This window comes from Pipistrellus hanaki (assembly GCF_964339955.1).
Source record: "Pipistrellus hanaki genome assembly, chromosome: 15".
NCBI classification, from domain to species: Eukaryota; Metazoa; Chordata; class Mammalia; order Chiroptera; family Vespertilionidae; genus Pipistrellus; species Pipistrellus hanaki.
Window position 1 is genome coordinate 38,351,222 of NC_140517.1, and position 12,292 is coordinate 38,363,513.

The 12,292-nt window shown below is 54.0% G+C and overlaps 1 protein-coding gene across 8 annotated transcripts in view; it reads right to left on the reverse strand.

Moving 5' to 3' along the window:
* Positions 1-11,749, reverse strand: part of NUMBL (NUMB like endocytic adaptor protein) — a 34,388-nt gene extending 22,639 nt beyond the window's left edge. For 2 of the 8 annotated variants that reach the window (XM_084860936.1, XM_084860935.1), the window contains exons 1-6: positions 11,510-11,688; positions 8,061-8,145; positions 6,072-6,211; positions 4,757-4,831; positions 4,594-4,668; positions 2,493-2,633 (exon numbers count right to left, since the gene is read on the reverse strand). In XM_084860936.1, coding sequence (XP_084717062.1) covers positions 2,493-2,633; positions 4,594-4,668; positions 4,757-4,831; positions 6,072-6,211; positions 8,061-8,145; positions 11,510-11,533 — 540 coding nt within the window. In that variant the 5' untranslated portion in view covers positions 11,534-11,688. Of the gene's footprint in view, positions 1-2,492; positions 2,634-4,593; positions 4,669-4,756; positions 4,832-6,071; positions 6,215-8,060; positions 8,146-11,109; positions 11,240-11,509 lie in introns of those variants that run through there. The other 6 variants (XM_084860932.1, XM_084860933.1, XM_084860939.1 and 3 more) reach the window with 5 other exon arrangements.
* Between the last annotated feature and the right edge of the window lie 543 nt (positions 11,750-12,292).

Here is a 12,292-nt window from a genome sequence, read left to right on the forward strand (position 1 = left end):
TAACCTGAAGCTCAGAGGCAGGAAGGATTCGCCCAAGGCCACACTCTACTCAGAGGAGATGGCCCTGCCCTTTGCTTGCTTTGATTCTCATCCCTGACTCCTTTTCAGGTGACAGCAACTGCTCCTATTTACTGGCCACTGATTACAAGATTCTGTTTAGAACGTTCTGTGTGCGGCCGTTATGAGAAAGCTTCCCCAACCAACCTGTGAGGAGGTGCTGCTGTGACCCCCCCATTCTATAAAGGAGAAAACTGAGTCCTGGAAAGAGGTCACTAGTGCCTACAATCCCAAAGCTAGGTGGTCTGACACCAAATCCACACTAACCAAAGGGCAGTGTATTTAAACAAAACAAAAACAGTTGCAACAAATTTCTGGCCCCACATGCCCTTCCGGACCTTGTAATTACCCCATCAGAGGTGAGGCCTGTGTTCTCTTCCCTGAGCCGGGAAGACCTCTATGACTGCCTGGACACACAGAGCAACATGGAAGCAACGCTACGGTTTCCAAGAACAAGACCAAAAAGGCAATAGCTTCCTCCTGGCCAGTGCTTGCGCTGAAACAATTTCTCTCCTACCCGCCCCCCACCAATCCCCTTGTTTTGGAGCCTGTGCGGTTGTGTAGGAGACCCAGCTTTCTGAAGCCTCCATGCCCGAGAGGCCCTGAGAGTGACCCTGTGACCACAGGAAGAAAGCGACGTCTGGCCGGTCTCCAGAGGTGCCTGGTGCCACCTGGTGCCACTGTGAGATCCTGGAAGCGGATCTACTCAGCCGAGCCTTTCCCAAATGCCTGGCCCACAGAAATGTGAGGCACTATAAGTCACTGATATCTTAAGTCACTAAATTTTGGAGAAACCCGTTACGCACAACAGATAACTGATACAACTATGCTGCTATTTCTCTAGAAATAGCTGTTGCTATGGGCTCTGCATTTCAAATATCTCCATGCTAGTCCCTGGCAGTACCAGCCCCAATTTGTGCTGGCTAATCAATACTGACACCCTCAAATTTGTTTTCTCTACTCCTGGTTTCAGGTCTACAATTGTGTGTGTGTGTGAGGAACTCTGGGTATTGACTCGTTTCGGGGGCTCAGAGCTCTCTGCAGTGGGAGTTTCTCAAGATGAAGGAATCGTTGAGTGGAGATGGCTAAGGTCCGCAAGGTACAGGCGTTATTTTACTTGTCCAGTTTACCCAAGAACCCCCTTTGGGGAGCTCCTTTACAACACTGGGTCAAGCAACCCTGGTGTCCTCCCTTCCCCTGGCCAAGGGGAAGATGGTGGCCCCAGCCAGGCCAACCCCATGCCCTCACATCAGAATGGGAACCGAAGCTGGAGGAGCTGGGTTCCCCTCACAGTGGTTCCCGGAAGGACCTGTCCCCTGCCGCCGTCCCAGGATGTCCTGCTCGCTGCCCTGTTACTTACCGCTCCGAATGCCCTTCCGCTTTGTGTGACTCCCGTAGCCTTCCAAGCATTTTATTTTAGGCTTAAATTAGCCAGGTTGGTTTCTATTGCCAGTAACGAAAGCACTGGCTAATGTAGGAGGCTGGGATTGTGGCTTCCTACCAAGGTGGGTGGGGGGCTGAATTCAGGGTCCAGGTGACAGGGCAGAATAGAGACTCTAATTCCCACTGTCTTTTGCAGGCAGGGACGTCCGTGTGACTGGGTTCCGACCAGTGGGATGCAATTAGAAGTGACACGCAGTTCCCACAAAGGAGAGGACATGCCCTCTTCCCGCACCCCTTTGTGCTGCGGTCAGAGGAAGATGGAGAGCCGGAGCCTGCGCGGCCATCTGGGCCGGGAGGGGGAGCCCTCCCTCAGCAACAGGAGGCAAGGCGCTGGCCTGCTGAGCGGAGGGCAGCCACGCCAGCGCCGCATGGCCTGCCGCTGGGCCTCTCCCAGGAAACAGAGGAAACATCCATTTCACTGAAACCACTGGTATCTGGGGGTTTTCTGCTACAAGCCTCACAGAGAAAGCTCCTGAGAAAACAGCCCGTTTGATGCTTTCATCTGATTCTCAGAGGGGACCTTGACCCCACAAAATATAAAGAAACACAGGGAAAATGAATCAAGGCTGAAGGGAGAGTGGGGAAGGGATATTGTTTGAGAAGGTTCTGAGGGAGCCTGCTGGGGGAAGGAAACCCCAAACTTGACCTGGGTGGGGCTTACTCATAAACAAAAACTTGTGGAGCTGGAGAAGGAGTGCACATGTATGTATATGGTCCTCAATTAGAAAAGTCAGGGAAACATGAAGAACTACTGATAATAAGGAGGGTGGTAACCAGTGTTTTCCCATTTCCCATGTGCCAGTCATTATTCTAAACCCAGTGTATTAACCTCTTCAAGTCAACAAAATCCTCTCAGTGAGGAGCTCTGAGCGCAGCCCCGTTTCTGGAGCAGGACCCCAGCCTGAGAAGAGAGGTGGATGGCAGGCCCGGAGGGGCTGGAATGCCGGGGATGGGAGAGGAGTCGGCAGGCTTCGGGCTCTGGCGATACTCACGGAGTCCTTGAGTGCCAGGAAACAGTGGCAGATCCAGCGGCGGGTGGTCCCATCCCGGCAGATGTAAGAGAAAGCCTTGTCCAGGTTGCGGTCAGGAGCACAGAAGGAGACCTTTTCGATGGTCTGATCCACCAGCAGGTCCTGGGAGTGGCCGGAGAGGCCGAGGAGAATGTGAACTGTCTTCCGTGTATTCACTCAACATCCCCTTAGTGTCTGCTCTGTAGCCCATGCTGATTGGGGTAGGCACCGAGCAGGCACTGTGCATTCTGAAGTGGACCCTACTGGCATGGGGCTCCCAGTTTATCGCAGAACCCCACCCACCACCAGGAGAGAACCCCTGCTGTAATGAGGGAGGTACAGGCAGAGGATGGGGAAGGCAAGGGGCTTGCAGGAGCTACGAGGAGGTGCCTGACCCAACTTGGATATATCTGGGGGGTGGAGTCAGGCAACGCTTCCTACAAGCAAAAAGCAGGGAACAGTATTTCAGGCTGAGGGGCTGCCTGTGCAAGGTTGTCAATACTGTTCTGTCATTAAACTAACTCTCATTGCGTGCTGGCTGCCTCCTCTGGTGGTCTCTGGCTGGAGGCAGGGAATTCAAAAGTGAGCAAACAGACACCAGATCCTGGCCCCATGGCACTCCTCTCTGGCTGCGTAGACCAACAACAAACACATAACAGCTAACATTCACTTATGCTGTACCAGGTGATAAAAACCAATAGCAGCTTTAAGCAAACGTACTTAGTTGGGAGGGCTTATAGGAGTTAAGGCTTATGGAAGTTCTCACATTCTATGTAATCATAAGAATCCTACATGGGAGAACTCTATCTATACATATAAAAGCCTAAGCAATGGGAACGACAGGTTGCTATGACACGCACTGACCATCAGGGGGCAGATGCTCAACACAGGAAATGCGCCTTTGTGGTCAGTGCGCTCCCACAGTGCGCTCCCCCCACATTGGCCAACCTCCCACGGTTCCTCCCTGTCCCCCACCCCCATCCCCACCTGGACAACAGGCCCCATCAGGCGATCACACCCCAAGCTGGGATGGGGAACTGGGGGTGGGTGCCCCAATCAGCCAGCTGCCTGCTGAATTGGCGGTGGGCAGTGAGGGAAAGAGGAAGGGGGGAGGCATCGGTGTTAGGTGTACATTCCTTCCACGCCCAGCCTGGCAACTGTTGCCTTCTCTCCTGACCCTGCCAGGGCCTTCAGGCCCCAATTGGCCTGGCCCTGATCACCAGCCAGGCCCAGGCACCCCACCTGTGCACAAATTTCATGCACCGGGCCTCTAGGGTTTATAGTAAAACTCTATATGCTAACTTCTTCCCTTAACTTCCTCTTCCCTTTTATAAATTCCCCTCCATCTTGGCATGCAGGCCAGCATGTGCATGTGGCTTCTTTTGTCTGTGTGCACTGAGTTGCAACCCTTTCTCTTTCCCTAGTAAATCCTTTTTGGTGACAAAACAACCCATCGGTATTATTTTTCATTTGACACAGGCACAGTTTTAAACCATGTGACAGACTTTCTCAGGTAATGGCAGGGTCTTCATTATCCCCATTTCACAGATGACACAACTGAGGCACAGAAGGGTAACATCTCACACCCAGGGTCACCCAGCTGGTAAGGGGGTGAGCTGGGATCGGAGCTAAGGCAGCCACTCCACAGTCTGTGCTCTTACCCACTATCTATGCCAGCTCACAGATAACCACAGGACTCAATGTTGAATTATGACTGGGGTGTGCCATGGTGTGGCAGGAGCACATGGTCTAGAATAGGGGTGTCGAACTCAATCAGAGAAGGGGCCAAAATCTAAAATCCAGCCTAAATCGCGGGCCGAATGGTTTACTGAACAGTCATAAACTGACAATGTCATAAACTGACAGCGGAGTGCAGTGATGACAGCGCGGTGCGGGCCACATTGCAAGGCCTGGCCGGCCGGATTTGGCCCGCGGGCCTTGTGTTTGACACATGTGGTCTAGAAGGTCCCTGAGGGAGGGACATCCTAGAGGTAGGTGGGTGGGAACGCATCCTCGGCCCCATTTGAGCAGGATGGGGAGAGGGGCCCTCTGGTGCCCTCTCCTAACCCTAAGGACCTCCTACCTTGGTCTTGTCATCCACCACACGGAGCCCATCGGCGGACACCCACAGGACGGACTTCACGGACTTCCGGCCCATCTGGGGGGGAGGGGAGAACAGAGGGCCGGATGAGGGCTGCCTCTCCGGGTCTGACCTTGCCCCCTCTCTGTGCCAGCCCCTCACTCACCGCCTTCAGCTTCTTCACAGCATCCTCACACACGTGCATCCCCCTGGACTCCTCCACCTCCACATGACCCAGGTACTTGGAGGGAGGAAACAGGACATGCAATAAGCAGAGTAATCAATAACTGCTAGTGTTCCCTGAGCAGCTGCAATGCACTACACAGTGTCCTAAGCACAACATGTGTATTAACTCATTTACTCTGCACCTCACTCTACAAGATGGGTACCGCATTCCCATCCCAGATACACCAACGAGAGTGCCTCTATCCCTGGGCCTGACAACATCATTCTTGTCCTGAGTGCCAGCATCTCCGTGAGCCTGAGGACTGACCCAGCAATAACTGATGGGATTTGGGGTACACCTGCTCCAGCTCCCTCCGCTGGTGGGTAGATGGCTCTATTTCCCAGAGTCCCCCGTGGCATTAAGCACAGTTGCCCACAGCTGCAATTGAGTAACACATCATTGACTGGCTGCCTTCCCTTCCTCACTCCCACCAGCACTCCCCCCACGGCCCAATGGTCTGCATCTAGGGGAATGGACCACGTTGATATTTAAACTTGAACCTGCTGTCTCCCTTACAAATGTGTAGAGTGGGTTGTAAAGAGTCACAGAAGGATGTGAAAATGCCACAAAATCTTTATGACTCTCCAGTGCCCTCTGGAAATTGTGAGCTCCCACAAAATAGGGTGACCCAGGCATGATGTCCCCCAGGTAACATTTTCCTGGTACAAGAGAATGTGTGTAGTTTTTTAAAATATGTGTTTTTTTTTTTTTTTTTTATTGATTTTAGTGAGAGAGAGAGGGAGGAAGAGAGACAGAAAAAATCAATATGAGAAACATCAACCTGCTGCCTCCTACACGCCCCCTACTGGGGGTTTAGCAGACAGCCTACGGGGAATCCAACCAGGGACCTTTGGTGTACCTACACCTGCACACCATCAGCCAGGGCTAGGTTTTTGTTTATTTTTTATTATTTAATTGATTTTTCACAGAGAGGAAGGGAGAAAGATAGAGAGCTAGAAACATCAATGAGAGAGATACATCGACCAGCCTCCTCCTGCACAGCTCCCCCTGGGGATGTGCCCACAACCAATGTACATGCCCTTGACCGGAATCTAACCTGGGACCCTTCAGTCCGCAGACCGACGCTCTATCCACTGAGCCAAACCGGTTTCGGCCTGGGCTAGGTTTTTACTGCCAACTCTGAAGGACTCAGGCAGTAGGGTCACTGGATGCGCTGCCTCCCTCACCCAGGACAGAACCGCTCACCCAACTGGGACACGCATGCGCCCGCCCCGCCCGCGCCCCGCTCACTCACCCTGACGGGGAAGCTGCAGGTGCCCTTGCGCACCGCGTCCTCGTCCGCCTGCCACTGGTGCGGGCGAGACGCCTCGGGCATGTAGGCTGGCTTCCGCCGCCGCAGGCTCTGCCTCAACTTGTTCATTGTGCCAGCCCCGTCTGCTGACACAGGACAGGGAGCGGGTCAAAGGACAGGGTCAGAAGCATGGGGCGCAAGGAGGATGGACACAGAGCTCAGGGAGCAAGGGAGCGGGTTTAGGGGGTCACTGGGTTAGAGAACATGACCCCTGGACCAGCAGCCATGACAGGGAAAGGGGGTGATGTAGGGCAGGGGAGTGCAAGAGTCAGAAGACATGGAGCTAAGAGATAGGGAGGTCTGGGATAGGGGTCACCGCTTTTAGGGGTCTAGAGATTGGGGATGTGACAGTCTAGAACCATGAGGATCCAAAGTAATGGGAAGTCAAGGCATTGGAAGGTCCCGCCCGGGAGTACAGGGCATGGAGCCAGGGGTCATGAGGTCAATGGCTTTAGGGGAATGAAGTCAGGGGGTGAGGTGGTCAGAGGGAACAGGAGTTGGGAGGTGCATGGGTCCTCTGTGTGGGGGCCTCGGAAGGTCCAGGGATGGAGGTCCAGAGCCACGGCAGAGGATATGAAGAACAAGAGCTTATCTCTGTGTCCCAGAGATACCACCCCTCTAACAACTGTGTCTAGTTAAAGCAGGAGACCCTGGGGCAATGTCAGCTGGGACTGTCAGAGGTAGGGATGAGGGTGGAGGGGACCAGCTACTAAGATAGTCTTCACTGACTAAGACAGTCTTCACCGACTGACAAGCCATAGTGGCAGTCCCAGGAAGAGGGTGAAGGCACACCAAGGACAGGGCACCAGCAGATGGGGACTGTGTGTGTGTGTGTGTGTGTGTGTGTGTGTGCATGCAAACAAGTATGCAGATGGTGTTCCTGAATGGTGTCTGTGAGGGTGTCCACAGCTGAGCATGCAACTATTGTGAGTGTGTGTATTTCTGAAGGCTGTACAGGAGGACGTGGGTCTGAGAATGGCTATTTCCAAGAGTATGTGTCTGTGCAGGCTGGCCATGAGAGGATCTATGGCCAAGAGTGTGGTTGTTGTCTATCAGTGCAGGTCCTCAAAGATTGCTGCTGAAGGGGATCTATGTGTGAGAGTGGTTGTGAGTGTGTGTTAGGGAATGTTGCCTGTGAGTATGTGTCACTGAGCAAGAAGCTGGCGTCTTTGAACTGTGTGTCTGCATGAGGGTGTGGCTATTGTCATTGATGACTGCTGCCTCTGACAGTACATGTATGACAGTTACCCAAGAGACCATGTCTATGTCCAAGACTACAGCTGTTGTTTGGGAAGGTATGTCTGCAAGCATGTGGTTGTAGAATTGGGTCCATGGGTGTTGTTCTGAGGATGTGCCAGTATGCACCCATGAGGCTGTTGCCTGTGAAGAGTTGTTCGTGACAGTTATTTATGAGGATGTGACTATGCGGGAACATGGCTCTTGTCCATGAGTGCTGGGTATTACTGTGAGACTTCTGTATGTAGAAGTGTAACCGTTATGAGAGAATGGGTCCACAGGTACCGTCTGTGAGGCAGTGTCTGCTTGAGAAAGTGTGTCTGTTGTCTATAAAGATGTGGGTCTGTACATGCAGTCTGGCTGACTGTGTGCAAAAGTGTGTTTCTAAGAGTTGGTATTTGCTTAGTGCCTGTAGTCACCTGTCTGAGGGAGTCTAGGTATAGTCTGGGGATGTGTCTGAGTGTTTGTGATCCTGCACTTGTGTGTGTGGGGAGGTCGATGTGTGTCTGAATGTCTCAGTGTGTGTATGACATGGTCCAGGTATGTGTATCAGTCACTGAGTGTGCAGGGAAGAGGTGTGAGGGCATCTACTCCTAAGTGTGAGTAGGCCTGTGTGATTGCAGACACTTCTGCTGGGCATGCGAGGCAGACCCACTCACGCACTCAGTCCTGCTCCTGTCTTAGCTGCTCACTCACCTGACTCCGTCCTGGAGGTTTCAGGGGGCCCCGGGGCCCCACAGGGGGCTGGGGGCAGATGCTGCTCAGGCCTTCTGGGTCTGCCCTGCCAAAGGGACAGAGGAAAAGGTGAGCGGCTGGCTTGGAATGGGCACACTCCCCTCCCTTACCCCCTTTTTGGGCATCAGCCATCCCCCCTCCATCTCAGGCTCCTGCTGATAGCCTGGTTGTCATAGCAACTGTTACAAGGGAAATGAGCCACCTGGTTGTGTTTTGGGGGCATTTCTTAGGGGATATTCTGGGCTCAGGAGGCTCTTAGTACCCACAGGGATGGTGTGAGAAGGGGAGCAGCCTTGTCCTCTAGACATGTGTTCAGGGATACGCAATCACGTGTATGATGCAACTCATGCCTACAGATGTCCCTAGCACCGGCTTACAACTCTGCACATTTAGTTATACACAGACACAACCCCAACTGTACAGACCAGGTCATACAGACTTACCTAAACAGTCACAGCCACCACAAACATCTTGTCACATAGCCATGTTCACAGATATACACAGTCTCCACTACAGACATATGTCTACATGCATAGAGAGAGTCCCAGCCTGCCTAGGCACTGCCACAAACACTTGGTTATGCCAGATACTGATATTTGGTCACTTCTACTTTTTCAGCCACATACGAAGAGCGGAGCCCAGGCATACCCACCAGAGTGGCATACGTCAGCCACACCCAATGACAGTTATGTTCCCTCAGGCAGCCACCCAAGATACTCACATCACAGACCCACTCACACAGAATCACACCCAGTCACACAGATGAAATCACAGTCATAAACACTGATCACATCCAGCTCCACTGCTATGTGTTGACATCTGGTCACAGCATCACAGAGAAACACACAGTCTCTCTTCATGCAAACACACAAGTCACACAGACATACACACAGCCACACCCGGTCACAGCCACCTGTGTTTAATCATCTACAGGCACACAGCTGCACATGGACATTCAACCCCTGGTATCAGTCACACCGGTACACCTTTTTGGTCACACATTGTCACACAATGACACATACCCAGTCATAGGGGCTCACATTTAGTCACAGTATCAACTAACTTATATGGACAGTCCTCCATCTCCCATCAGACAGAGACACTGATGGCCATGGCCCATGCATTATAAAGAAACAGGCTGGCACACTCAGGACATGCCTAAAACCACTCAGAGACAACTGTCCCCAAGGATGGCCACACTCAGACACAGCGAGCCAGCTGGTGTCCGGAGTCACAGCCATACACATTTCAGAACTGGTCATGTATGCAAAGTCACACAACATCAGTGTCCATATTACCCAGCCATATCACAGTCATAATTTCATCACCCAATATCCCATACCCAACTGTACCACATCATAGCATCACAGAGAAACACGGACACACAGACACACGGCCACATACAATCACAGCCCCATGTAGGCAGGCACATATCTCACACATAGAGATATCAGCACACAATTTCCACTTTACACACTACACGCACGCAGTCAGGTGCATTCTCAGAAATGCAGTGACCCAGGCATAGCATTTACAGCTGCGTTTATGCAGAAGACACAGCTCCTGACAGTCATGCTGTCACCAAATCACACTCAAACACAAGCAGTCCAGCATACACACAGACACACACACACCAAATAGTCACAAAGACACAGACATACTCTCACAGCCCATGACACAGACACAAGTACATATAGTCACCCAGGGTCACAAACATGCAGGTCACACAAATATAGAAGCCCAGTCACCTACACTCCCTCCAACACACACAGTAGCCTAGCGCATCAGACAGACACATCTATATCTTGAGTCAGATACAGTGAAATAACCCACTATTAATGGTCAGCCAGAGTTTCAGACCCCAAGTACATAACCCAAACCACACATTCGCAACTATAACTACATACAATCACTCAGTATCAACACACAGCTAGATACAGTCATTTATATAACCCTGGTCACATACACAGACCAGTCATACAAACATACCAGTCACAGTGCCATCACACAAACCCAGTCACATAGACACAACGTGACTGACTTCATATACAATGGCAGTCACATTGTGTGCCACAGACCTATGTGTGACACAAATATAAAACCAGACACAACCACAACCGTTCAGTCATTGGGAGAGTGGCGCATGGACAGTCATAGACACAACTCCATTTACACACAATCGCAACTCCACCCACATCTTCAGTCAATCACACACAAGTCCAACCCCAGACTCAACATATGCACTTTCACATACCTGGTTACAGTTACCAAGGCACACAAACACGGGGTCACTAAAGATGGAACCACAGACACAACCCACGGTCACAACCATGCACACATGCAAACATAGGCCAAAAAGTACAGGGTTCTTTTAGAGCAGCTGTCATACACATAGCCACACAAATGCTGGGGTCACTCACAGACACAACCACAGGCACAAAACACAGACACACAGGATTCTTCGTAGTCACCAGCACAGATTCACATAACCAGTCACGTAAACAGGGGGTCACAGGGCACCCCCCATCGCTTGCTTCCCCCTCCCCCCAGGTACCACACACAAAGCCGCCATCACCTCAGACGCTGCAGACTGACAAGACTACAGCCAGTCTCTGGAAAGCCGCCCCCACCCCTTCCAGCACGAATACTGGAGCCTGGGGGACCAGCGCATTATCCGAGGGTGGGGCCACTCCCAGGCAGCTGGGCAGCCACAGGGACAAAGGGGGTGGCCCCGAGGACCCGAGCCCTGGGACCCTTGACCAAGCAGAAAGGGGAAAGGGGATGTGCCTGAAATTTCCCTCATTTTATTCGGGCTGGGGAAGGGGTGGAGTCCCAGGCCCTGGGACCTTGTTTTGAGAAGGGGCTGTTCCTAGGACGCTGCCCGAGGATTGGGGGAGGGGGCAAGGGATGCTGAGCCCAGGACGCCTTTGAGGGGCAGATCTTGCCTGGAATCCCCCCAGGTCTTGGGTTGATGGGGAATCGGTGCCCAGGGACCCCACCAAGCCCTTGCCTAGAGGGTTGTTGTGCTCAGAGATCCCCTCAGGCAGGGAGGAGTCGGGATGGCGTCTGGTCTGGAATCGCCTCCAGGGGGCCTTGGCTTCATCTGGGGGCTGTGTCCCGGACTTATCCCCAAAACCGTGCCTAGGGAGTTTTACCGAGAATCTGTCGTCCTGTCCTTGATTTTTTCTGGGGTGGAGTTCTGTGTCCGGGACCCCTACCTTTAGGGCCTTGGAAAAGGAGGGCCTGTGGCGAGACCCCCGTCTCCCAAGCTTTAACTGGGAGGGGGCTGTTCGTGGACCCCCACCCAGGACCACTCTCCAGCCTCGGCACCCTCTCTCACCGGGGTGCATCCCACCCTCCGCCACATCAGCAGCGGCGCCGCCCCCCACCCGCCCGCCCGCCCTTCTCACGCTGGCCGCCGCGCTGCGGGACATCCAGGGCCCGGGCGCCCCCGCCTCCCGCGGCCCGGCTGGGCCCGGATCCCCGAGTGCTGCTGCTGCTGCTGCTGCTGCTGCTGCTGCTGTGGCGGCGGCGGTGCTGACGGGCGCTGGCCCGGGATGCAGCCCCGCGGAGGGTGCGGGATGCACACTCTCCAGCCCACTCCGCTCCCGTTGGTTTCCGATCCGGGGGCGGAGGGAGCGCCCCTCCCGCCTCCCCTCCCCGCCCGGCCCCGCCCACTGGCCCGCCGCCGGCTGGATACAGAGAGACCCCGCCCCGCCCTGCGCCTGGGCCGCCGCTGGCCCCGCCCCCTGGTCACCAAGCCCCGCCCACACGCAGAGTACAGCCCCGCCTTCTCCGGTGCGGCCCCGCTCCGCCACGCCCACTAACCAGCCCCTGACGGGATGTGCACGGGAGCCTAGACCTTCCCTGCAGGTCCTTCCAGGCCGGCACTCCCTTCCCCTCCTCGACCACTGACCTCAGCTCTCCTCCAGTTCTGCGTCCGAAAGAGTTGCTTCGAAAAACGTCTCCCCGCCCCACATCCTCAAATCCTCCAGCTAACCCCACGGTTTTCCCAGCCCAACGGGGGCGGAAAGAAGCGGTGACGAGGCACTTTTTGCCAGGAATGGGAGGGGAAATGAGCAGACCCCTGCGTCCTAGTGCGGGTCCGTTTTGCAAAGGCTGTGGGGGCGCCGGCTGGGACCAGGGCGTGGCTCTGGCCGTCGCTGCGACCTCCGCTCCCTCCGGATCCTGTG